Source organism: Eucyclogobius newberryi, unplaced genomic scaffold, assembly GCF_026437365.1.
Source record: "Eucyclogobius newberryi isolate DKJ021-1_F unplaced genomic scaffold, fEucNew1.0.hap1 SCAF_208, whole genome shotgun sequence".
Lineage (NCBI taxonomy): Eukaryota > Metazoa > Chordata > Actinopteri > Gobiiformes > Gobiidae > Eucyclogobius > Eucyclogobius newberryi.
In genome coordinates, this window is record NW_027315844.1 from 1 (window position 1) to 27,592 (window position 27,592).

The window sequence follows — 27,592 nt, forward strand, 5'->3', positions numbered from 1 at the left end:
CGGCGCAGTTTCAGGAGCCGCGGCGCGTGGCCGGCACAAAAATAACATGGCAGTTTTGGCCGCTCGCCGCGGCTCTGCAGACACTCCCATTTTAAAAACTCCATCCCTAGCGCAACTTTATTCAATTGATATTTTACAGAAGAATTGTCAACATGGATATTATTATTTTTATTTGATTTTGACTCTCATTTTTTGTAGGTTTCCATTCACCTCTTGGTCTTCCTGGATGCTGAGTAGCAGACTGATTTCACAGACTTTTAGAGCTTTTACTTTTTCCTCTCGTGGCACATTCCTGAGGCGACATTTAGCCTTAAACAAACCACCAGTTTTTTGGTTGTTATTCCTCCAGAGCCACGTTCACCCTCTGCATGTGTTAGCTTCATCTCAGCTTTGGACTAGATTCATCTCACCCCCAAACAGCCTGTCCAGTGTGTCCAGTGTGTCCATCATGTCCGAGCAGAGGTTCATCGTGGAGTACGCCAAGCGGGGCACTGCAGGTTGTAAAAAATGTAAAGATAAAATTGCCAAGGAGGTCGTGCGCATCGGAAAGGTTGTGCCGAACCCTTTCAGCGAGTCGGCGGGCGACATGAAGGAATGGTATCACGTCAAGTGCATTTTTGAGAAACTGGAGAGAGCCAGGGCCACCACCAAGAAGATCGAGGACATCACAGACTTGGAGGGCTGGGAGGAGCTGCAGGACGAGGACAAAGAGGTCATCAATAAACATGTGGCAGGTGAGGGAGGCTGGCATTTCACATCAACCACTAAACTATAGAGATGATGCGGATATCGCCACATTCAGAAGGTTAGCACTGTCAAAATGGTCACTTTTCTCTTGTAAGAGCTCCAAACACAACTCACATGTGAAATGGCAAATCTAAAAGTCAACTCAGTACAACTCTGCTAAATATTTAGTTTGTATCTGGCATCTAAAAAATGAAACTCCAGTGCAGAGTAGAAAAGCAGAGAAACGTCTCACTGCAGCAACGCTCTCATTTATATACAATTATACAGACTATGGAGCACACGTGTCCATTTGTTGAGGAAATGAATTGTAGTGAGGAGAGTTGAAGTGTCCTTTATCTCCCCCTGCCATTACATAACATATATATATATATATATATATATATATATATTAATTAAATTCCTCAACAAAAGGACTCATGGAACTCACAGAAACATGTGAATAAAAGGGTGTGGTCCAGTTTGAATGGAAGCAGAGCTGCGGTGAGACTGACTGAATGATCATCATTGAAAACATTCTTGTTCTTCAAAGGAATATGTATTATTTTGTTTTTCAGACTTGTTGACTAAAATCAATGCCAGTCCAAAGAAGAAGGTCCAGTCCAAGCTGAACACCAGTGGTAAGCTCACGTCTCCTCCTCCCGCTGACCCGACCACCAACGCCCCACGAAAGTTCTCTGGCTTCACTGGTAAGTTACTCTGTCCTCCTCATCAGCATCAAAGTGCTCCAGAACTCTGGCTATTATGGTGGCCCGAAAGTGCCCCGCCCCGTGGCACGGCCCCGCCCATAATGGAATAAATGTAAAATAATTACGTAGAAGGGGGCGGGCTTCCAGTCTAAACATTTATACAAAAAATCTGAACATTTTCACAACATGTTTTTACAAAAGCAGGAAATATTTAAACAAAACTGAAGCATTTTAATAGAAATGCAAACAACATTTAAACAAAATGTGGACAACATGTTTAAAAAAGGTCCACAGAGTCAGTTCTGGCTGGAATGACTCCCTTTTGTTAAAATGATTCTATGTTTGTTAAAATATTGGATAATGCCAATGTACGCGTGTACATTAGGACTAGATCCAGTCTTAGCGTGTTGATCACACATTTTCCACTTCAAAAATATTTTGTCTGTTTTGTGAATTTGCTTTGATTTGTTGCATTCATTTTTTGACTTGGATGTAGATTTGTTTTGCACTTCTGGGCCACTGTAGTCTAAAGAAATGTCTTGCTTTTGTCTGGTATTGAGTGATCTAAAAGCACGTGACATCGAACAGAACAATGCTGCTGCCATGGCTCTTTACTGTAGCGAGCAGCGGCTGTTGATGTATAATGTTGTCCAGAGTAAGTGGGCGGGGATAAGTGATAGGTGCAAGTGGAAACATTACATGCTGTTTGTTTAATCCCTCATTCGTCCAGGAGTGTTCCATTGTAGAAAAGACGATAGGTGAGTGGGGGACAATAGGAGGCTGATGGCCCATTGAAAGGTCTGATTGTGAACAAAGAGGCTAATTTGATTGTAAACAAAGAGGGTTAGTTTCAAGTGAAACCAATAACACCTTTTATCAGGAGGTCCCGCCTGATGGGCGGGGCCTACCCAGGGCAGGATAAATATCTGAGTTCCCGGTCTTGATTCGCTAATTGAGAATGACTCTTGGATCAGAGTCTAAAAGTATCAGAGTCCAGATGAAACAACTGAATCTTTTTCTACAATTGCATGCCGTTGTTACCCTGGTTTATCTTCACAAAAAGGACTTCACACTCGTGTTTATGTGTCAACACTCCTTTTGCGCAGTGAAAACTTAAAGACGGTGAAAGAAAATATCAACACACAACAAAATAATACAGACACATTTTTTCTATATCACCAGTGGTAGTTAAGTAGTATTTCAGAGTGTCGTCTCTCTGTAAGAAAAGCTTGCTCTGATCAACCTGAACAAAGATATAACACATAATGTTCTGAGTCTTAGGCCTTTGTTCTTTGTTGCTGTGACACATGTTCTGCTCAGCGACACTTCCACACTGTGTTGCAGTTGCAGTTCCACAGTGACATCTGTAGCGAATGATCCATGTCAGTGTAATTCATTATGAATTGTCTTGTGCCCCGTGAAGCAGCCAAAGCGGGCCCCTCGTCCAGCAGCCCGGGGCCCTCTAGCTCCGCCCCCTCGGCTCAGGGCAGTGCTCTGTCAGCTCAGCTGTGTGACCCCACCCACAAGGACTGCCTCCTCCGAGAGTTCCGCAAACTGTGTGCCCTTGTGGCCGAGAACACCAGCTACAACGCCAAGACTCAGATCATCGAGCGGTTTCTCAGGAAGGGCTCAGGAGGAGGTACGGGACGCTGCCACTTCACACCACCACGTGCATGTTATGTGTAACATGCAGAATTTAACAATCAGGGGGAGCTAGAGCTGCACAATATATTGAAGCGTGGAGCGTGCAATAAGAATATCACACAGTTGCGTCTTCATTTGTAATTATTTAATGTATTAATCATTCATTTGTTGCACAGATGGGCTTGTTTTGACTTTTGACCAATCAGACACGTCGCATCATATTATATCAAATTAATGATAAAAACATGTTTTAATACTAATTATAGTGCAAATAAATCAAATATTCAAAAAATATGGCCTATAAGACTAAAAAAAATGTAATTAAAAATCTGATATAAAAGAAGGGAGTGTCTGCAGTGCCGCGGCGCGCGGCCGAAACTGCCATGTTATTTTTGTGCCGGCTCCTGAAACTGCGCCGCTATTTGACCGCGGTTTAGCGCCGTTTTAGACCGCGCCGGGTTAATCGGGACACGCGCTGGAATCGCTCAATTCAACTTGTTTCGACTTGTTCGGCTGGATTATTGAGTGTTTTTCGTTGTGTCGTCGTGATGTGCGCTAGCTTTGAGCTAGCCCCCCCGGCCCCACCGCGCTCCTCGGCCACAGCCGCCGTATGGATCGGCGCCGGTGCGTTTATACAAAGGAGGAACTCATGAAACTGCGGAAAACCATCGTCTTACCCGGAGATCGTCACGTTATCCCGGCGGACATCCTAATTTTTCCCCTCCATCCCTTGTTGGGAAATGGGAGGTTTTGTCTATAGGAGTTTTTGTTTATAAGAGTTCTTCTATTGAGAGTGTTTTTTAAACTTCCTATATTCTGTGATCTGTCCTTTTCCTCTGTATCTACTGCGTTGTATCAATGAAATTTCCCCATGTGTGGACAATAAAGGATTATCTTATCTTATCTTAATTTTTTTTTATCATATTTCCTCGTGGCGTGGATAAATCATTTGTCCTGCCAAGTATCAATCATAAAACGCACCTATCGCTCACCTGCAGCCGCCTCAGGCTTGTCCCCACGTTTCAGCGTGCCTAAGCGCATGGATCTATCATAATATAGTTCCCTCAGTGTACGGGGCAAAATGAAGACGGAGAAAGACGTCTTCATTTTCGTTCGAGCTGACGCAGAAGTGGACAGAAATCTACGGGAGACAAGAGATGCGATGCGCTCCATTGCGCTAATAAACAAACGCACGTGTGTGTTGTATCAGTCCACACGGGGGATTGGCATGTGCACGGGGAGTGCGCATGTGCACTTCCGCCTGCGTTCTCAAATCGCCGAAAAATTGTCCATACCGCCTTTAAGGTTAAGGTTAGGGATAGGGTTAGGGTTAGGGTTAGCCATGACGCTATAAGAGAAGTCCCGCTGTTCCTGAAACTGCGCGGCCATTTGACCGCGGGCCGCGGCTCTGCAGCCACGGCCATAAAATAAATCTATATACATTTGAGTGACAGTAAAATATCGTTGTACTTGACCCCCATATCACAGATTGCTCTCTTTTCCTCTAGGAGCAGCCCTAGAAGGAACTAGTCCCCTCTTTTATTTTTACAAAAATGTTTTTGAAAATTTTGTAAATTTAACCTATGTACATTTAGTTGAAAAAAGCATATTGGTGTTATTATTCACATCAAATCTTCGAATGGAAAAAAGTCCCATAGCTTAAACTGGCAGGGCAGGGCCCTTTACCCCGGATGGTCCTGCATCGTACTGGGCTGAATATAGTGATGTATTGTATCTTGTTTGTGCACAGATAAGTTCCATGGAGACCTGTTCCTGACGGTGAAGCTGCTGCTGCCTGGAGTGGTGAAGAGTGTGTACAACCTCAACGACAAACAGATCGTCAAGCTCTTCTGCCGCATCTTCAGGTGTAACCAGGACGACATGGTGCGTGACCTGGAGCAGGTAAGTGTCGGATGAGCCGGTCCCTCCTACTCTGTCTGATCAGTGAGTGAACTTTCTTTGGAAAAGTACTGTAAAGCATTCTGTCTTGGCTGGCCAAAGGAAAAGTGTAACACCCTTCTCTTATTTTTCTCATAATTTTCACACTGAAATGTTTCTCCAGCAGCAGTTTATGTAGAGATATGGACACATTACAGCTCTTTTCTCCCTCTCACACCAAGTACTGTACAATACATCAGGAAATTCGATTTCACAATCATAGAGAAAATGTTTTTAAGGTCGTTTCGATCATCTAGAGCAGGGGTGTCAAACTCATTTTGGGCCGCGGGCCGAATTTGGACGCTCAGGCTGGGTCGCAGGCCGAACATAACATAAAACATAAAACTATTAAAAATATAAGAAATAAATAGCTTTATGTAGCCTACGGTGTATTGAAGCAATTACTGGATCGATTAAAAAAAATTACAAAATGTTTGTTCTCATAAACTGAAATGTATTTAGAAAAACAAGTGTAATTTCACCAACACTGTGCTTCAGTTTATGTCATCACAACTTCAGTGTTGATCTACAGTTCTACAGAGATAAACATTTGACTTTATAACAAAATAAACTTCTCAAGATCTAAAAAAACTTTTAAATGTTCTAACTAACATTTCCACGTCTGTGTAGTTCTCTGTTCACCTGAACTGACACTAGGGCTGGGTATCAAGGCCAATTTCCTAAATCGATTCGAATTCGATTCATAGCGTCCTGAATCGATTAATCATGATTCGATTCAATTCAATCTGCTCTTAAATAATGAAAATGATGAAAATGGCTCAACTGTGTTACTAATATATATATAGCGTGGTGGGTCGTGCATCATCTAGAGCTGAGAGAAATGTGGCCCTGATGAACTGTTTTCTACACAAAGAAGAATGACAATCTGGCTTTAAGATGATTTGTGGCTCTTGTGTTTGTTGAGTTTATCATCGATCCAGATACAAGTATTTGTATTATTGTAGTATCACTTGTGCAGCAGGGGGCGCTCTAACATACAGACCCTCATCATCTGCACAAGTGGATAATACTGTGTTTTAGGTTATGCCCAATTTAGTTTATGTAAATTGTAAATAACAGTAGTCCAAGGACAGAGCCTTGAGGAACTCCTTTATTTAATTTAAGAAAATTCAGATTGAAAGCATCAGCAGAAACAGCTTGAGCTCTTTTGTGAGATAATCTGCAAACCATTTTATAGAATTTGTATCGAACCCAAAAACATCCAGTGATCCAAGAGAATCCAGTGATCCAAGAGAATCCAGTGATCCAAGAGAATCCAGTGATCCAAGAGAATCCAGTGATCCACCGGATCAAAGGCCTTTGACAGATCAACAGAAACAGCAGCACATTCTTCATGATTATCCAATGCAACAGAAATATCATGTATAACTGTAGCAGCAGCTGTGATAGAGCTATGTCCTGGTCTAAATCCAGACTGTAGATATTTAAAATGGAATATTTTGTTGAGAAAGCACCTGGTTCTTATGAGATTCTCAAGAGTTTTGTCTTAAAGGATAGTTTTGAGATTGGACGGAAATTATTCAAATAATTATTCTGGTCTCCTTTTTGCAAAGGGACAACAAAAGCAGTGAAGAATACTTTCAGTGTGAATTGTGAGTAGGGATTTTTTTTGGACCTGAACCAAAACGTTTTTACAAGTCAAGATCCGGTACCGGTACGCATCCTTAAAAAGACGAGTTAAACTATTTACTATTAGTGGGGCTGATGACAAAAGTAACCTATGTTCGAGGGTGTCGGCTCCAGTGGACTTTTTTTGTATCTATAGACAGAAACATATTTCATACTGTGTATTTCATACTTCATACTGTGTACTTCATACTTGATACTGTGTAAAGGGCTTAAGGGAGAATACTTGATCATCAGCTCTATTCTCATGTATTTGTGAAATAACAACACATGGGGCTGCAGCATCAAAGATATTTCCAGCGTCAGCAAAGTTCTGATTAAACACATCAAAAATATATTTTTTTGTTTTCAAGCTAATTGAATCTTTAATCATTTGATTTGTTAAAGATGGATTAGAATTTTGCGATGAGGATTTAAACCGAAAACATAAGTGGGCTTTCTTCATTACTTCTATTTTATATCTGTTTAATGTTGAAAATGTCCTGTAGTGTTACAATGGCCAGATATAAACGCTCATTCTGTCCTGCTGACTCCTGGTGTCTCTGTGTCCACGCTGGTCCAGGGCGATGTGTCGGAGACCGTCAGGATGTTCTTTGAGGACAGTAAGTCCTTTCCTCCTTCTGCCAAAAGCCTGCTGACCCTCCAGGAAGTGGACGCCTCTCTGACTCGCCTGGCCCAGCTCACCAAGGAGGACGAGCAGCAGAGCGAACTGGAGGACATCGCCAAAAAGTAATGCATCCGGAACGGTGGTGGTGGGGTTACGACTCGTGGTGCTGCTGGTGGTGGGTCGTGCGGCTGGTGGTGCTGCTGGTGGTGCTGGTGGTGCTGCTGGTGGTGGTGGTGTTGGTGGGGTTGTTGGGGTTGCGGGTGGTGGGTTGTGCTAATGGAGGTGGTGGTGCTAATGGAGGTGGGGGTGGTGGGGTTGCGACTGGTGGTGGTGCTGGAGGTGGTGCTGGAGGTGGGGGTGTTGGTGTTGGTGGGGTTACGACTGGTGGTGCTGCTGGAGGTGGTGGTGTTGGTGGGGTTGCGACTGGTGGTGCTGCTGGAGGTGGTGGTGGTGCTGGAGGTGGTGGTGTTGGTGGGGTTGCGACTCGTGGTGGTGCTGCTGGTGGTGGGTCGTGCGGCTGGTGGTGCTGGTGGTAGTGGTGCTGCTGGTGGTGGTGGTGGGGTTGCGGGTGGTGGTGCTGCTGGTGGAGGTGGTGGTGCTGCTGGTGGTGGTGGTGCTGCTGGTGGTGGGGTTGGTGGGGTTGCGGGTGGTGGTGCTGCTGCTGGAGGTGGTGGTGCTGCTGGTGGTGGTGGTGCTGCTGGAGGTGGTGGTGCTGCTGGTGGTGGGGTTGGTGGGGTTGCGGGTGGTGGTGCTGCGGGTGGTGGTGCTGCTGGAGGTGGTGGTGCTGCTGGAGGTGGTGGTGCTGCTGGAGGTGGTGGTGCTGCTGCTGGTGGTGGTGGTGCTGCTGGAGGTGGTGGTGCTGCTGGTGGTGGGGTTGCGGGTGGTGGTGCTGCTGGAGGTGGTGGTGCTGCTGGTGGTGGTGGTGCTGCCGGAGGTGGTGGTGCTGCCGGAGGTGGTGGTGCTGCTGGTGGTGGGGTTGGTGGGGTTGCGGGTGGTGGTGCTGCTGCTGGAGGTGGTGGTGCTGCTGGTGGTGGTGGTGCTGCTGCTGGAGGTGGTGGTGCTGCTGGAGGTGGTGGTGCTGCTGGAGGTGGTGGTGCTGCTGGTGGTGGGGTTGCGGGTGGTGGTGCTGCTGCTGGAGGTGGTGGTGCTGCTGGTGGTGGTGGTGCTGCTGGAGGTGGTGGTGCTGCTGGAGGTGGTGGTGCTGCTGGTGGTGGTGGTGCTGCTGGTGGTGGTGGTGCTGCTGGAGGTGGTGGTGCTGCTGGAGGTGGTGGTGGTGGGGTTGGTGGGGTTGCGGGTGGTGGTGCTGCTGGTGGTGGTGGTGCTGCTGGAGGTGGTGGTGCTGCTGGTGGTGGGGTTGGTGGGGTTGCGGGTGGTGGTGCTGCTGGAGGTGGTGGTGCTGCTGGAGGTGGTGGTGCTGCTGGAGGTGGTGGTGCTGCTGGTGGTGGTGGTGCTGCTGGAGGTGGTGGTGCTGCTGGTGGTGGGGTTGCGGGTGGTGGTGCTGCTGGAGGTGGTGGTGCTGCTGGTGGTGGTGGTGCTGCCGGAGGTGGTGGTGCTGCTGGAGGTGGTGGTGCTGCTGGAGGTGGTGGTGCTGCTGGTGGTGGGGTTGGTGGGGTTGCGGGTGGTGGTATAACATTGAACATGTTTGGATCTGATTTTGATTCTAGGGATTGATTGACAGTGACTTAAGAGCAGTGGTTCTTAACCTTTTTGGCGGTACTGAACCCACCAGTTTCATAAGCGCATTCACCAAACACTTCTAAAGCTACGTACACACCGCAGACGCATAATCGCGCCCGACGCAGAATTTGAGCGCGTGTACATTTGAAAGGTTTACGCTCCGGACGCGCGCTCTCGACGCCCCGGCCACTGTACACAGGCGCGCGTACGGCGCGCTCGAGCTGTCTGCGCACATGCGCAGTAGAGGTGTTGTCCTGTGGCCTTTCATTGTGTAAAATGGCGGATATCGAGAGTGTTATTTTCAAGTTTTTGGTTTTCAAAACCCTCACACGGAGGCGCCGGGCTTATTTCTGTCTCTGTTTTCCACCGTGAATACATCGTACAGCTCCTTTCTCCCACACACGGCCACAATCAGACTTCCGTCTGCCATTGTTGACGAGCAAGGAAAAAGTGGCGCTTCTTGGGGAATTCCACGGGGAATACCGGAAATGCGAGGGGAAATGCGTACGTACGTAACTGGAGCGTCAGCTCTGATTGGCTGCTGCGGCGGCTGCTACACTTCAGCTGCAGAGACCTCAACACATCTGAACGCGTCGCGTAAGCCGCTTTCGTCGCCTCGCCTCGGCCTCATACGCGCGCTCAAAGCGTCGAGAGCGTAAGAAAACGCACCAATCGCGCCGCAAAAACAAAGAAATAGCGCCGCGGATAACGCACTACGTGCTCGACGCGTGTTTACTATAGACTTTGAATGTAAACTGGACGCTTCGGCCGCCGCGGTGTGGAAGCCCCTTTAGGCCGCAGTTATTTTATTACTTGGTTTACGGATTTTTAAATGAAATATATTGCACTGGCAGGCGGAATATAAATATAATTTCAAAAGATGTTTTCTTCCGGGTTTGCCCAAAACGCACCACGGGAGGAGGGGGGGAGAGACGCGGCGCACAGGAGCGTGTAACAGTAGATTTAGCGTGTTTTAGACAGACAGAACTGACGCTTAAGTGTGCGCCCTCCCCCACCCAGTCACGGCAAAACGCGCTGAAGAAAATGTGGTAAACGGGTTTAAAATGTGTATTTGCGATAGAGTTGGGTTAAAAAATCGATTTTCCGATTTTTAATAGATTCGCATATTAATGACCGATTATCGATTCGTACATCCAAAGATCGATTTAAAAAAAAAAAATATATATATATATATTATTATTATTATTTTTTTAACGTTTACATTTTATACTTCCTGTTTCAGCACTGGCAGTGTGAGCAGTTTTAAAATAAAAATGCTTTCGGTAGCAACCGCTTTTGGGTGAATTCTTAATTATTTTCAAGCATAATAATAATGCACTGGTTAGTGTCCCAGTAGAATCCACTCTTGCAGATGTCGTCACCTCAATGATGTCCTCCATTTATTGTCCTGAATTATCTTTATTGAAGGTAGATTGACCCTTAACCTTTTCATTAGTCTTCCAGACATCAGTAACTACCAATACTTGTAAGATTTACTGTTTAATATTGATATAATACTAGTTTTAATATGTTGCTTCTCTACACAGTCATGAAGTGAAGGAAACGGTTCGAACACATTTTTCATTTTTAATAACATTAACCCCCGGATCGAATCGAAATCGTGTCGAATCGGAAATTAGATCGAAATCGGATAGAATCGGATGGAATCTGAGAAAATCGGAAAAAATTGATTTTGAAACGTAAAAATCGGAATTGAATCGATTCTTGAAATTTGAATCGAAACCCAGCTCTATTGCGATATAAAGGCACGAAGCAGACAGAGAGATGGGCGCACGCGCTCTCGCCGTGGCCGCGCAGGGACAGACCCGCTCCGTCACAGACTCCCGCAGGAGTTTGGCAAGAAATTGCTTCACGCGCTCTTGTCTTTTGACTTTATACGGCTTTATACAAAGCTATTTTGCTTTGTCGGCGGTACTTTATAAAAAAAATAATAATAATTTATTTAATTTATATTGTATATATCAATCATCTAAGTGCGGCGGATCCGTAAACCATGTAATAAAATAACTAAGGCCTTAATTGGAAAAACAAAATATGATTTCTTACAATTCAAAACATAGGTATATATTTTACTGGTGCACAAAATGAACCGTGCATCAACATCACTGTGTTCAAAGAACAACATTTTCACACAAAAACAAAAACTATTGAATATTTGCTGCAAATCAGTGACTTGTGCTGTTGCCTTTCAGAGACCAGTTCAGAAATGTGCCACTCTGTCATTTTCACCACAAAGTCTGTTCCTTTTCTTCATTTTTATGTCCAGCATCCTCGAAAAGGATTGCAAAGATATTATATTATGGGAGTGTCTACAGAGCCACGGCGCGCGGCCAAAACTGCATTGTTTTTTTGTGCCGCGGCTCCTGAAACTGCTGCGCTATTTGACCGCGCCGGGTTAGGGTTACGGTTAGGGTCAGGGTCAGGCTCCTGAAACTGCTGCGCTATTTGACCGCGCCGGGTTAGACCGCGCCGGGTTAGGGTTACGGTCAGGGTCAGGCTTCTGAAACTGCTGCGCTATTTGACCGCGCCGGGTTAGACCGCGCCGGGTTAGGGTTATGGTTAGGGTCAGGCTCCTGAAATTGCTGGGTTATTTGACCGCGCCGCGGCTCTGCAGCCACGGCCTTATATTATAGTATAGTAGCTATAGAAAAGGACAAGGAAAATGGCCCCAGAGGCTGACCTTTTGGCACTTTTGGGGCCAGGCTGGTGCCGTGTCTTAGCCCAGATATAAGGGCAAAATTAGACCGGAGACGAACGCAGCGGCCAATCAGATGCCCGCTTTCATCGAGAATTAGATCACGGACACCGCTCGGCCAATGAGAAGCGAGAAGACTGCAAAGTGGGCATGTCTGTCAAAACGAAACTTAAGCAATGAAAATGCCCCGAATATGGACAAATTACTAGTTAAATCTTGATTTTTTCCGAGGAATTTAGATACAGGGGCACGGCGGGCCCCCTCCTAATTCAAACCGTGGGCCCGCCGGAGATTTGACTGCTTGCAGGCCCCGGGCCCCCGTCTATTTCGCGGCCTGAGTCTGAAATATTAAGAAAGAAATCACAGGACGTACCCTGATGACAGTCACAAGTCGACTACTGAGCGCACCAAATTCCCTGCAGCACAGATAGGCCAAGCGGGGCGTGTCATCACGAATCTGAGGTCAAGATGTGGGTCTTGACCTCCGCCGATCCCCTGAGATTGACCGAACCCCAACCTAGGTTAAGAACCACTGCTTTAGACACAGATTCTGTTTGAGGCGTTGTTCCGTCTTCTCTGACCACTGCTCTTCTGACCACTGCTCTTCTGACCACTGCTCTTTTGTGTACTCACAGGTGCACCAGCAATGACCTGAAGTGCATCATCCGCCTGATCAAACATGATCTGAAGATGAACGCCGGAGCAAAACATGTGTAAGTGTCGACCCTCCACCCACTAACACCACGTCTGTACTTTCTACTTTTCAAAGACTTTTTTTTGCAATCTTTCTATTGCATTCGTTTAAAACAATTAATATAATGAAATGTACAGGACAGGCCAAAGGTTTGGACACACCTTCTCATTCAAAGAGTTTTCTTTATTTTCATGACTATAAAAATTGTAGATTCACACTGAAGGCATCAAAACTATGAATTAAGACATGTGGAATTAAATACTTAAAAAAAGCTTGAAACATCTGAAAATATGTCTTATATTCTAGGTTCTTCAAAGTATCCACCTTTAGCTTTGATTACTGCTTCACACACTCTTGGCATTCTCTTGATGAGCTTCAAGAGGTAGTCACCTGGAATGGTCTTCCAACAGTCTTGAAGGAGGTCTTCCATCGTTCTTAAAGGAGGTCTTCCATCAGTCTTGAAGGAGGTCTTCCAACAGTCTTGAAGGAGGTCTTCCAACAGTCTTGAAGGAGGTCATCCATCAGTCTTGAAGGAGGTCTTCCATCATTCTTAAAGGAGGTCTTCCATCATTCTTAAAGGAGGTCTTCCATCAGTCTTGATGGAGGTCTTCCAACAGTCTTGAAGGAGGTCTTCCAACAGTCTTGAAGGAGGTCTTCCAACAGTCTTGAAGGAGGTCTTCCAACAGTCTTGAAGGAGGTCTTCCATCAGTCTTGAAGGAGGTCTTCCAACAGTCTTGAAGGAGGTCTTCCATCAGTCTTGAAGGAGGTATTCCAACAGTTAGTCTTGAAGGAGGTCTTCCAACAGTCTTGAAGGAGGTCTTCCAACAGTCTTGAAGGAGGTCATCCAACAGTCTTGAAGGAGGTCTTCCATCAGTCTTGAAGGAGGTCTTCCATCAGTCTTGAAGGAGGTCTTCCATCAGTCTTGAAGGAGGTCTTCCATCAGTCTTGAAGGAGGTCTTCCAACAGTCTTGAAGGAGGTCTTCCATCAGTCTTGAAGGAGGTCCTCCATCAGTCTTGAAGGAGGTCCTCCATCAGTCTTGAAGAAGGTCTTCCATCAGTCTTGAAGAAGGTCTTCCAACAGTCTTGAAGGAGGTCTTCCAACAGTTTTGAAGGAGGTCTTCCAACAGTCTTGAAGGAGGTCTTCCATCAGTCTTGAAGGAGGTATTCCAACAGTTAGTCTTGAAGGAGGTCTTCCAACAGTCTTGAAGGAGGTCTTCCAACAGTCTTGAAGGAGGTCATCCAACAGTCTTGAAGGAGGTCTTCCATCAGTCTTGAAGGAGGTCTTCCATCAGTCTTGAAGGAGGTCTTCCATCAGTCTTGAAGGAGGTCTTCCATCAGTCTTGAAGGAGGTCTTCCAACAGTCTTGAAGGAGGTCTTCCATCAGTCTTGAAGGAGGTCCTCCATCAGTCTTGAAGGAGGTCCTCCATCAGTCTTGAAGAAGGTCTTCCATCAGTCTTGAAGAAGGTCTTCCAACAGTCTTGAAGGAGGTCTTCCAACAGTTTTGAAGGAGGTCTTCCAACAGTCTTGAAGGAGGTCTTCCATCGGTCAGTCTTGAAGGAGGTCTTCCATCGGTCAGTCTTGAAGGAGGTCCTCCATCAGTCTTGAAGGAGGTCTTCCAACAGTCTTGAAGGAGGTATTCCATCAGTCTTGAAGGAGTTCCCAGAGATGCTTAGTACTTTTAGGCCCTTTTGCCCTCACTCTGCGGTGTGTGTCCAGACTTTCTGTCTGTACTGCACATGAAGTATATGATATACTACTCTATGTTCCAACACTTTCAATGGAAGAAAAAGATTCAACTGTCGTAATCTGGACCCTGTTTCTGAAACAGAGGTTTCGACTTTTATCCACGAGCCATTCTCTAATATTTATCCCACTCTGGGATGATATTAGCGTGTCTTCTGTGCTGTCTTCTTATCTTCTTCTTAGTTACCTTGCTAACCCACTCATCCATCTTTTTGAGTGTAGGCTCTAGTGAGGGTCATTAGACTCAGAGAAGTGAGATACGATGAAAGTTTAGACAATATAGCTTTATAAATCCACTCAGCGACTGCATCACTGCTGCTGCTGCACCAATCCAACTGTCAATCTCACGCTCCATCCTTCCCTCACCCGTGAACAAGACCCCGAGATACTTGAACTCCTCCACTTGGGACAAGGACTCCCCACCCACCTGAAGAGGGCAAGACACCTTTCCCCGGTCGAGAACCATGGCCTCGGATTTGGAGGAGCTGATTTTCATCCCAGCCGCTTGACACTCGGCTGCAAACCGTCCCAGTGCAGCTGCAAGTCTGGGTTTGATGGAGCCATCAGGACAACATCGTCTGCAAACAGCAGAGATGAGATCCTTTGGTCCCCGACCCCTAACTGCGCCTAGAAATTCTGTCCATACAAATTATGAACAGAACCGGTGACAAAGGGCAGCCCTGGCGGAGTCCAACACGCACTGGGAACAGGTCTGACTTACTGCCGGCAATGAACACAGCTCCTGCTCCAGTCATAAAGGGACCGGACAGCCCTGAGCAAAGGGCCCCGGACCCCGTACTCCCGGAGCACCCCCCAAAGGACACCCTGAGGGACACGGTCGAAAGCCTTCTCCAGATCTACAAAGCACATGTGGACTGGTTGGGCAAACTCCCATGAACCCTCGAGCACCCGATGGAGAGTCTAGAGCTGGTCCAGTGTTCCACGACCGGGACCAAAACCACTCTGCTCCTCCTGAATCTGAGGTTTGACTATCGGTCGGATTCTCCTCTCCAGTACCTTGGAATAGACCTTACCCGGGAGGCTGAGGAGTGTGATCCCTCTGTAGTTGGAACACACCCTCCGGTCCCCCTTCTTGAACAGAGGGACCACCACCCCGGTCTGCCAGTCCAGGGCACTGTCCCCGACCGCCACGCGATGTTGCAGAGACGTGCCAGCCAAGACAGTCCCACAACATCCAGAGACTTTAGGTCTACAGTAGTACTTAGTCTATTTCTATCTTCTGAGTAAACTTTATTTGCTTGTTTTGCTTTAATGCATACCTAATTTGATTTGATACATCTTAGTTTTATTATTGTTCACCATTATGTTCCAAATGACCAAAGCAAGATCCTAGTCTGTGAATTTTGTACACGGACAATGGCAATAAACCTTTTCTGATTGGAACAGTAACTTACTTATAATGTGGGACTTTTTCATTGTGATTATTACTTGGATATTACCAGATATGATTATTAGAGTCAATATTGTGGGGAGTGCATCGTTTAAGACTAGTTGTAGATTTATTAGTGCAGTTTGAAAAATATAGAATATATAACAATGTAAGCCTCTTGAGCAGTGGGTACAGCGCAATACAAGTGTCATCTACATAAAAGTGGGAAGATGAAGGAAAAATATGATTCAGAATATACAAAGTAAAAAGTAATAAAACAAATATTTTTGCCACTCTCACAAGTCCTGAGCATAAGCTGCAGTTCTGCCTGTGTTTCCTTTGCAGTCTGGACGCTGTGGACCCAAATGCGTACGATGCGTTCAAGGCTTCAAGAAACCTGGGAGATGTGATCGAGCGCGTCCTGAGAAACCAGCAGGAGGCGTCCACCGGCTCTGGTCCGAGGAAGCTGCTGACCGTGGAGGCCTCGCTCATGACCCCTGTGCAGCCCATGTTGGTAAGGCAGACGTCCACTTTTTTAACTGCAATATGTCCGGATAACATTCTGCTGAGCCCAGTTTGATATAAGGAGGAGGGCAGCCGAACATTCTATTTGAAATGTTGCCTTTCAAACGGTCATCTGTCAGATGTTCAGATCTGGTTTATTGTCAGGGATAAAGGGTTACGTTCGACTCAATAAATGATAAACAAAAGGTAGTTGTAATGACTAAATCCAGGACTAAAATTTTCATCTCACGAATTTTTTATTGTATCGTGAAAAGTAAACGTAAATGAGGGGAGGCAGGGTCAAGTCCCACGTTTCAGCCCCACAGCCTCAAACCAGAGGGGTCAGTTCTTGGGCAAGACACTTCACCCACTTTGTCTAGTGTAAATCTGGTGTTGGTGGAGGTGGGATGGGATGATGGTGCGGATTGGCAGCCTGAAAATATTTTTAGCCCGAAGATTAAAGCTAAATAAATATTTTTTGATTGAGTCTGAGAGCGATGCCATTATTCATGACGTCTTCTAATCCACCCTCATGTCCTCGAATGCTTTGGAGTTCGCCGACACATTCCTGGTCTCACTCGTGATGACCTTGTGTATTTTAGGCCGAGGCGTGCAAGTCTGTGGAGTATGCCATGAAGAAGTGTCCAAACGGCATGTACTCTGAGATCAAGTACGACGGGGAGAGAGTCCAGGTGCACAAGAGCGGAGACACCTTCAGCTACTTCAGCCGCAGCCTCAAGCCCGTCCTCCCACACAAGGTCTGAAGGATGAAACTACCACAAACATGTTCATTTTTGTCAATATTGTTCATGCTTAGCAATGTTTACTCTAATATTGAGCCCTTGGGTTTTCGCACATGACCCTGACTATGGCCCTTTCCTCAGGTGGCTCATTTCAAAGACTACATCCCCAAGGCGTTCCCTGGAGGCCAAAGCATGATCCTGGATGCAGAGGTGCTGCTGATCGACACCAAGACCAGCAAACCCCTGCCCTTTGGGACCTTAGGAGTTCACAAGGTAAGACCTCAAACCCTTGCCCTTTGGGACCTTAGGAGTTCACACGGTAAGACCTCAAACCCCTGCCCTTTGGGATCTTAGGAGTTCACAAGGTAAGACCTCAAACCCCTGCCCTTTGGGATCTTAGGAGTTCACACGGTAAGACCTCAAACCCCTGCCCTTTGGGACCTTAGGAGTTCACATGGTAAGACCTCAAACCCCTGCCCTTTGGGACCTTAGGAGTTCACATGGTAAGACCTCAAACCCCTGCCTTTTGGGACCTTAGGAGTTCACAAGGTAAGATCTCAAACCCCTGCCCTTTGGGACCTTAGGAGTTCACAAGGTAAGACCTCAAACCCCTGCCCTTTGGGACCTTAGGAGTTCACAAGGTAAGACCTCAAACCCCTGCCCTTTGGGACCTTAGGAGTTCACACGGTAAGACCTCAAACCCCTGCCCTTTGGGACCTTAGGAGTTCACATGGTAAGACCTCAAACCCCTGCCCTTTGGGACCTTAGGAGTTCACAAGGTAAGACCTCAAACCCTTGCCCTTTTGGGACCTTAGGAGTTCACAAGGTAAGATCTCAAACCCCTGCCCTTTGGGACCTTAGGAGTTCACAAGGTAAGACCTCAAACCCCTGCCCTTTGGGACCTTAGGAGTTCACAAGGTAAGACCTCAAACCCCTGCCCTTTGGGACCTTAGGAGTTCACACGGTAAGACCTCAAAACCCTGCCCTTTGGGACCTTAGGAGTTCACAAGGTAAGACCTCAAACCCCTGCCCTTTGGGACCTTAGGAGTTCACACGGTAAGACCTCAAAACCCTGCCCTTTGGGACCTTAGGAGTTCACAAGGTAAGACCTCAAACCTCAAATCTGGTGCCCCTACCACCAGACCTGGATATTTGTGGCCCCAGGGGCAAGATGTGGCCCTCGGCATGTTTTTATCCCCTAGATAAATTTTAGTTTCTTTTTTTTAACTCTCTGTAACATCTGTCTGCACTTGTATCCTTAATAAAGATGACATGAAATGAATTAAATAATAGATTCAATAGACAGAAAAGTGATATTTTATTTGATATTTAATTTTTTATTTAAAAAAAAATGTCACACCAATGATCGGGGGCCGGCCCTCCGCTACTTGCCTGGATTCGAATTGCCCACCCCTGATAGAGATGAGGCTCAGACTACAGGTCTTTGTATACTATTGGAAAAAGCATGTAGTCTTTGCTGGCCAGGCTAGCGTTCCTCCCACAGGTTTAACATTGATGACACACATTTCAAATCCACCACACACATGAAAACCCTCTGAACATGTCGATGTGATTCTCTGTCCACAGAAAGCTGCTTTCCAGGACGCCAACGTGGGCCTGTTTGTGTTCGACTGCATCTACTTCAACGGAGTCAGCCTCATGGAGCGGTCAGCTTTAGCCTTTTAAACAGACATTTTATTAGCAAAGAATCATTCAGCTTTTTCTATCATGAATTACAGCGGCACAGTTTATTGTTGAATGATCCGCATCCCAATATTAGCTAACACAATAAATGATATTGCAACAAACCAAATATATCCCAACAGCTCAATGTCTCCATCGACAGAAACCCACTGCTTTTGAAAGGAAAACATTGAACATTTACAGATTTCTGTTCACAATTCTCATTATTCTCTCTAGATTAGTCTTTGAGGCATTATATTTGTGATATAACTGAAATGATTTTGCAAGTATTGCGCAGACCAATAATATTTACTGAATAATATAACACAATTAATAATAATGCTCTTACATTCTCTATGTTAAGAGAAAAGACTGAAGGAAAATGGTTAACATACTATTCATGGCTTTCAGATTTGATTTTAAGGATTTGACATGACAACGGTCCTTCATTGTTACAGGAAGAGCATTAATCCTCACAAAATATTTCAAATCAGGAAGGAATCATTTGCCTGAAACTCCTGAATAGACTGAACTCTTCTGTCTTTCCCCTGATGTCCTCCAGGCCTTTGTGTGAGCGCAGGAAGTTCCTCCACGATAACATGCTGGAGGTGCCCAACAGAATCCTCTTCTCCGAGATGAAGCATGTCACGGTAAGTGTGAGCAATTACCTCTGCGTCCAACTGTTCATGCCACTGCTGCAGTTTATGGAAGAAATAAAAAGCTCTGTTAACAACTGGAAACAACTAAAAGCAATTCTAAATGTATAAATATAAAGGCAAATGAGGAACAAGACATCCAATAAGTAAAACAAAAGTTACAACAAATGAGTTCCATCTCGTCCAGAGTCAAGTTCAAGTGTCATAAAAAAAATGGAATGTCAGTTAAAATGTTAGTCCTTGTTTGATTGTTGGTTGGTGTAAGTCCAGGTGTGAAGAAACAGACTCAGTTGTATCATCCGGACACTGTTTTAGAAAAACAAGATGTTTCGACTCTCATCCAAGAGTCATTCTCAATCTGCAGATCAGAAGTAAGCCCTGCCCACCGGGCGGAGCCTCCTGATGATGGCCTGTCCTGTTTTTTTCCATTTGTTTACACTAAGTTTCACCTGAAACAAATCTTTTGTTACCCTGACAGTCCTGTAATGGGCCATAGAAATCCTATTGTTAGCTGCTGCAGCTCCTCATCACTGATGAGTACCTGATCAGCATCAGAATGTCCTCGACTGACACTGCCCCATGGCTTCAAAACACTGCTGTACACGACAGGAAGACTGAATCTTAAAGGTCCCATAACATGCAAAATTGACTTTTCAGAGCTTTTAACCTTCTTACATTGCTATGAGTGTTTTTTTGATTGATTTCCGCAGTTTTTAGCTATATTACAGACTATCTCCTTTCCTCGAATCTCCAAACTGACGGGGGGTGGGTGCAAGACCGCGTCATAAGCGCAAGCACGCGTCACCATTAATGTCAATAACTTTGCATGTTAGGCCCACTATACTCAAAGGTTTAATTAATATCAACTTTTAAGTAAAAAAATCCCAAAGTTGTGAGTATAATGTGTTTGCATGTAACACGGTAATTATTATTTAAATATAACTAAACCTGCCATAAAACTTAAGGCCGTGGCTGCAGAGCCGCGGCGCGGTCAAATGGCCCAGCAGTTTCAGGAACCGAGGCACCGCCATATAGCCTCATGGCTAACCCTGACCCTGACCCTGACCCTGACCCTAACCTTAACCCGGCGCGGTCTAAAACGGTGCGGTCAAATAGCGCAGCAGTTTCACGAGCCGCGGCACAAAATAACATGGCAGTTTCGGCCGCGCCCCGCAGCTCCGTAGTGTAGACACTCCCAAAACTTAAATCTACTCTGTCTACAGTTACATGGCTTTACCGTTGCCATGGCGAATCGTCTGGACTTCTGCTTTCCGCCTCGGTTCTGAACCTTTATTTAACCAGGGAAATCTGTTGTAGATGTTTTAGTGGCAGGGGAAACCTACACAGACACGAGGAGAACATGCAAACTCCACACAGAAAGTCCCCATGCTGCTCTGGAGGCAAACCCTGGACCTTCTCACTGTGAGGCGAGAGCGCTAACCACTGTGTCGTTTTCTGAAACGGGGAACTCTGAGTTGGCCCTGTCTAAGTCAAATGACTTTGAACAGCAATTAAACAATGAAACTCCGGCTTGAACCTGACTTGTGAAATGGGACCCCAGAGTAAGACCCCAAGATCAGAAATGTGGGCAGGGACGGAGGGCTCTGAGCCCACAAACCTCAAATACAGGATTAACTGTATTGCATCTAATGATCAAGTTAGCATAATGTGTCTCGTACTGAAAGGCAAGCATCTCCTGCTGCTCACTCACATCCAGGTGGATCATCTGTGTCTTGTTGTTGGCAGAGGGCAGCAGACTTGGCCGATATGATCACCAGAGTCATCAGAGAAGGACTGGAGGGGCTGGTGCTCAAAGACCTCAAGGTGCGTGTACTTTCTCCTCTTGTTTAGTGTCATCAAGGGCCGACCATCAACGTAGCACAAGTGACCTTCAGGGAACTTTACAGGAGAGGGAAAAAACACAATACTTCTCTCATTTCCATAATTTTGTCAAAACACTTAAAACATGTCTGAATAGAATTCTATAGTTGTTGTGTACACTTACCTTGAACCGCAAAATCCGTGCGTGTGTGTGTGTGTGTGTGTGTGTGTGTAGGGCTCTTATGAACCAGGGAAGCGCCACTGGCTGAAGGTGAAGAAGGACTACCTGAACGAAGGGGCCATGGCCGACACTGCAGACCTGGTCGTGCTGGGGGCCTTCTACGGAAAGGGCTCAAACGGTCTGTACCCTTCTGCTCTAACCTTTAGCTTCTGTTTGTAATATTATCATAGAGCGGCCACCTCTGCCTGGGCGACCACCTCTGCCAACCCAACCCCGGTCCCCCACACCTCCCCCACCCCTCTCACAGTTCAGGAACAAGATGTATGCAGACTATTTTGTAAATCCAACCTGAGAAAAGCTGCTGGACCAGACGGTGTCACCCCGGCCTCCTTAAGACACTGTGCAGGCGAGCTGGCCCCTGTCTTCACTGGCATTTTTAACACCTCCCTGGAGTCAAGCAATGTCCCAGCTACAAGTCGTCCATCATTGTCCCTGTTCCCAAGAAGCCCCGGATCACTGGACTTAATGACTACAGACCTGTGGCGCTGACATCTGTAGTCATTTGAGCGCCCTGTCCTCCACCACCTCAAGTCCTTCACCTCCCCCCTGCTGGACCCCCTGCAGTTTGCCTATAGAGTCAACAGGTCTGTGGACGACGCTATCAACCTGGCACTCCACTTCACCCAGCAGCATCTGGACTCCCCAGGAACCTACACCAGGATCCTGTTTGTGGACTTGAGCTCTGCATTCAACACCATCCTCCTGCTCTGCTCCAGGACAAGCTCTCCCAGCTCAACGTGCCAGACTCCACCTGCAGGTGGAGCACTGACTTCCTGATGGATCAGATGCAGTGCTTGCGGCTGGGGAAGAATGTCTCAGACACTCGGACTATCAGCACAGGGGCTCCACAGGGCTGTGTACTTTCTCCTCTGCTCTTCTCCCTGTACACAAACTGCTGCACCTCCAGCCACAACTCCGTAAAACTGTTTAAGTTTGCAGACGACACCGCCCTCATCACCATGACGACACCACACTCATTGGGCTCATCTCAGACGGGGATGAGTCCGTCTACAGGAGGAGGTGGACCGGCTGGTGTCCTGGTGCAGCGGTAAAAACGCCCAGAAGACAGTGGAGATGATCGTGGACTTCAGGAAAGTCACAGCGCCCCAGCCCCCCCTCACCCTCTCAGACTCCCCCATCTCCACTGTGGACTCCCTCCGCTTTCTCTGCTCCACCATCACCAGGACCTCAAGTGGGGTCCCACCATCAGCTCCTCATCAAGAAGAACCAGCAGAGGATGTACTTCCTGCAGCAGCTGAAGAAAGACAATCGGACAGCGGAGATGATGTTGCAGTTCTACACGGCCATCATTGAGTCCATCCTCACCTCCTCCATCACCTCCTCCATCACCGTGTGGTACTCTGGAGCCACAGCCAGGGACAAACAGAGACTACAGCGCCCTCTGCTGAGAAGGTGATCGGCCGCAAACGCCCATCTCTGCAGGACCTGTACATCTCCAGGGCTCTGGGACGCTCAGGTTGGATCACAGCCGACCCTTCTCACCCTGGACACTAGTGACTATTTGAGCCACTCCCCTCAGGCAGGAGGCCACTCCCCTCAGGCAGGAGGCTACAGTCCATCAGGACCAGAACCTCCCGTCACAAGAACAGTTTCTTTCCCTCTGCAGTTGGACTCATGAACACTGCCTAAGCACTTTACACTCATTGCACTATATAACTTTATATTTTATTATGTACATATCATGCCGTTTTGTTTTTTGTGTTGCACCGAATCACATCACATAGGAACCACCAAGTTCCTATGTAAACCTCATTCTATTCTGAAGTGTACGGTGGCAGAGCGGTTAGAGCTCACCTCACAATAAGGACATCATGGGTTTGATTCCCGGTCCAGAATCCACCCATGAGCTTTATGGGTGGAATGTTCTTCCTGTGTTATCTTGGGTTCTCTCCGGTAAATTGGCAACTCTAAATTGGCCCTAGTGAATGAATTTGAGAGTGAATGTTTGTCTGTGTGTCTAGTATTAACCCTGTGGCTCCTGTCCTATATGAATGAATGAATCCAATAACCTTGACATCTAACCCAAAAAGTTTGGTGAATTTAACTCCATTACGTCCTGCGCACAGACTAAAACCAGACTTTAGACGTTCTATTGTTTTCTCAACCAAACAAATGTATAATGTAGGGTAACATACTAGTACAAGTACTGTAAGGTTATGAATGTCCACCCACTAGTGACGGGGGCGGGGCATTCAAGGTTGATATTGATTAAAGAATTGTTCAAGAATTCAAACATGACACACTGCATAAGTGTGGGTAAGTCTGAATTATATTTTTAAGAGTAGAATGGGGCACCAGCCTGAACTCTATAATCAGATATCTAACTTAATGAAATGAAGGAACACTTAACCAAATGTGGGTTATGAAGATTTAATTACCAAATAATTGAACAGATAGATATGAATTAGGAATATGCAAATGAGTTGATAACAGATGGAGAACACTAGACATGATGGTTCTAGATCTATCTAGGTGTGTGCTAGAGTTCATTCTAAGATGAAATACAGCCTGTGAAGTGCATTCATACGAACGGAACCAGAAGCTGTGATCCTGAGGAGACGGGCCTGCGTGGGATCCAAGAGCCTGCGTGGGGTCCAAGGGCCTGCGTGGGGTCCAAGGGCCTGCGTGGGGTCCAAGGGCCTGCGTGGGGTCCAAGGGCCTGCGTGGGGTCCAAGGGCCTGCGTGGGGTCCAAGGGCCTGCGTGGGGTCCAAGGGCCTGCGTGGAGTCCAAGGGCCTGCGTGGGGTCCAAGGGCCTGCGTGGGGTCCAAGGGCCTGCGTGGGGTCCAAGGGCCTGCGTGGGGTCCAAGGGCCTGCGTGGGGTCCAAGGGCCTGCGTGGGGTCCAAGGGCCTGCGTGGGGTCCAAGGGCCTGCGTGGGGTCCAAGGGCCTGCGTGGGGTCCAAGGGCCTGCGTGGGGTCCAAGAGCCTGCGTGTCGTTCGCGCCTCCAGGCTTCACTCAGGGGTCACGCTGCAGCTCAGTCCACACACTGGTCAGAGCAGGGCTGCTCTGGAGCTCAGCTCTGACGTTGTCTGGCCAAAGAAGGACTGGATCAGGTTCTGCGATCTGCGTTCTCCTTTGCTCTGAGGCGTTCCAAATGAAAAGGCCGTCATGCTGCTCCACCGATGTGGCTGGTCTAAAAGGCTGTGGACTTTTTGCTTGATTTTGCACGATGCAGTATCAATCACGTTTTTAAAAACGGGCACAGGTTTCTTAGTTCTGGGAGGGAACATTAGTTTCTGCCGGCATGGCTCTTGGAAGAGTCTTTGTCCCGTAGCTTAGCATGGCTCACGCTAGCTGGGCCCGAGACCTAGCTAGCCTCCAAAGGCCTGGTGTCATGGACCTTGTTGGTGGGACCCTGAATGGAGGGTCGAGCTTCGAAGGAAACTGATGGAACTCTCTGGAGCTCGGATGGCACCCTGGATGGAACTGAGTGTAACTCCCTGCTCTTTCCTTTGTCTTTCCCCGCGGGGGTTTTGGCGCCGTGGCTTCAGCCAATCAGCATGCACGCTGGGGTCAGAGCTGATAAGGGGACACGAGGTCTGGCCTTAGCCACAAGAGTTACACAAAAAAGTAAAATTGTCCACAAAACAAGTTATGAAACAGTTAAAATGACATGTAAAATACGATAACACAATATGTACATGTAAAGTCATCTGGTGGACACATTTTTGCAATCTGATGATCTACTAAAATCACTAAAACCGCAAAGTCTGTTTAGCGTTTTAGCGTTTGTCTTGGAGACATCGTTACTCTCTATAATCCAAAAGGAGTCATTTGATGAAAAGTTATTTTCAAAGTTCAGAGCGTCTCTGTTGTCGCTATCACGTCCTCCTTCTTTTGAGAGCCGTAAAACTCCACACGGACAGCTGATAACACCTTTAGCCCGCATTCCTGTCACCATGGCAACAGGGGGAGGACATCTGCATATCCTACAATAATTTTAACATAATTTTTGTAAACTTTTAACAACACTTTTAACAAGGAACCAGTCACTCATTCACACCACACAAAAGCCAGGTTAAGTGTCTTACCCAAGGACACAACAGCAGTATTGCAGCTGCGATCGCACGGCCAACTTGTTGGTCAGTAGATCTGACCGCTGACCAGGAGAGAGCGGGATTCGAACTGCAGACCATATTGTGAGGTACTAGGCAATACCCAGCATCCTACACGGATGTTTCACTCCTTTAATTCCAGAACATCTTTAGGTTGTTGAGCAGACCAGGATCCATCTCTCGCCCATGCCTCGTCTTCCCTGGGCAGCCAGAGCCAGAAACCCCTCTGTTCTGCTTCTTCTGCCATGTCTGTTAGGGCCTTTAGCGGTCATGGGCCTCTGATTCAGCTGGTCTTAAAGAACCGCTGGGTGGAGCTTTCTGTGTTGCCTCTGCAATCCAAAACTTCCATTGGAAAGGTCTAAGCTCTCCACCCGACTTGTTGGCATTTCAATGCGAGCTCTGCATATTTAGGCCCGAGTCCCAGCAGGACAGAGGGCCCAAGCTCAAGAGCTGTCAAACAACTATAACGTATAATGTGGTTGCCTTGGAAATGGCTATGTCGTTTTTGCAACAAATATGATGCATTTATTTGTATTAATCGCTTCTGAAACGATGCCGATAGGCTGCGTGTGCATGTTCTGCAGCGTGAGCCTGTCTCTAAATTGGTTTCACCAGTTCTTAAATCCCTTGGCTTTCCTCCAGAACTTAGGGCAAGACAGCATTCCTTTAGGATCTCCTTCTCCCATCTTCTGTGCGTTATGGGCAGTACCTTTCTCTGTTACAGCTCTGCAAATCCTTCTCTGCCTTCACTGTAGATGATGTCTCCAAAAATATTCAGCTTTGTGACTCTGTTGCCTTTCAGGGTTTGCTGAAGAATAATTTGGATTTGGATGTACTAATGCCTAACTAAAAACACCTGCCAAAAGTTAAATAAATATAATGTAAAATCCACAAATATTGTGGATCCTTTTGTATTATATATAGATGATGGACTTTGTATTAGACACTAAATTGATTATCATGTTATTTTGTGCCACCAGGGGGTATTATGTCCAGTTTCCTGATGGGCTGCTTAGACCCTGACTCGGGGAAGTGGTGCACGGTAACCAAATGCTCCGGGGGCTACGACGACGCCATGTTGGCCCGCCTGCAGAAGGAGCTGGACGTGGTCAAGATTAGCAAGGTAAGTTCTCCCACCTCTGCTCAGAACAAGCTGACACGTCAACCTGTGGAAGAACATGACTGACATGTGCATGCTGTGTGTGCAGGATCCCAGCAAGCTCCCCGGCTGGCTCAAGATAGTCAAGAATTACTACCCAGACTTTATTATCCGTGACCCTAAGGTGAGTGCAGCTGTTTACATAAGTGTACTGGTCATTCTTTAAGAAGACCAGACGTAGCTGGGGAATTGGAAAAATGGACAGAGCCCAGTTTGAATCTTTTGCTTCTTTTGCTAATTCACGTTTCCACTTGAGCGGTACGCTAGGCGTTGTCAGGTTGAGGCTAACCTTAAGTGGGTAACATTTCCACTACAGTCCGCCCAGACCACTTTGGGCATGATAAACCGGTTTAGTGTATGTACGGTAAGTGTTGTAGTCAAGACCAAACTAACTGAGACTAGACCAGACCTGGGCAAACTACGGCCCCTGGGCCAGATGCGGCCCGTTTGTCTTTATAATCCGGCCCGCCAAACATGCCAAGTAATATTAAAAAAATAATAATAATACACACACACAAAATTTAAAAAAAATAAAATGTGTTTTGAGTGTCTAATGTTTCTTGACATTACAATGTTTCTGACGTTCCCTCTGAAGTCTGTTCATCTTTAATGATTGTGGCTCAGGATTTTGTGGCAAGTGAATACTTCATATTTGCTACTGAATAAAAATGCTGATGCACTTTACACTTCTTTTGAATTCATTTTGAATTTTGCTCGTAAAAATGCGATTAATCGTGATTAATCAGGGAAACAATGCGATTAATTGCGATTAAAAAATTCAATCTTTGCCCAGCCCTAATGTATATATAAAATTTAAATCTTTCTAGGGGCCTGATTAAAACATGCCGAGGACCACATCTTGACCCTGGGGCCACAAATGCCCAGTTCCGGGCAAAATAAAAAAAAAAAATATATATATATATATATATATATATATATATATATATATATATTAGTAGAAAAAACTTCAGTTGTAGTCATCTGGACTCAGTTTGAAAAAATAGACGTTTCGACTCTCATCCAAGAGTCATTGTCAATAAAAGAATTTAGGTCGAGAACTCCGATATTAATACTGTTCTGTGGTAAGACCCGCCCATTGGGAGGAGCCTTCCTGAAGTAGCAAGAGTTGTTTGTTACAACAGAAACTCCCCCCTTGTATCTACCGAGCCTATTCAGAATTTTAATGGCCTATTAGAATCCTCTTTGTCTTTGTGAGACCC

The 27,592-nt window shown here is 46.4% G+C and overlaps 1 protein-coding gene across 3 annotated transcripts in view; it reads left to right on the forward strand.

The window, feature by feature from the left end:
• The first annotated feature begins 220 nt into the window (after positions 1-220).
• LOC140370069 (DNA ligase 3-like) overlaps positions 221-27,592 on the forward strand; it is a 40,537-nt gene continuing 13,165 nt past the window's right edge. For 2 of the 3 annotated variants that reach the window (XM_072457004.1, XM_072457005.1), the window contains exons 1-15: positions 221-734; positions 1,302-1,433; positions 2,857-3,072; positions 4,828-4,979; positions 7,225-7,391; positions 12,298-12,375; positions 15,835-16,003; positions 16,596-16,751; positions 16,878-17,009; positions 18,324-18,403; positions 18,982-19,069; positions 20,822-20,899; positions 21,132-21,255; positions 26,194-26,336; positions 26,422-26,496. In XM_072457004.1, the coding sequence (XP_072313105.1) occupies positions 227-734; positions 1,302-1,433; positions 2,857-3,072; positions 4,828-4,979; positions 7,225-7,391; positions 12,298-12,375; positions 15,835-16,003; positions 16,596-16,751; positions 16,878-17,009; positions 18,324-18,403; positions 18,982-19,069; positions 20,822-20,899; positions 21,132-21,255; positions 26,194-26,336; positions 26,422-26,496 (2,298 nt within the window). In that variant the 5' untranslated portion in view covers positions 221-226. The remainder of the gene's footprint in view (positions 735-1,301; positions 1,434-2,856; positions 3,073-4,827; positions 4,980-7,224; positions 7,392-12,297; positions 12,376-15,834; positions 16,004-16,595; positions 16,752-16,877; positions 17,010-18,323; positions 18,404-18,981; positions 19,070-20,821; positions 20,900-21,131; positions 21,256-26,193; positions 26,337-26,421; positions 26,497-27,592) is intronic. The other variant, XM_072457006.1, reaches the window with a different exon arrangement.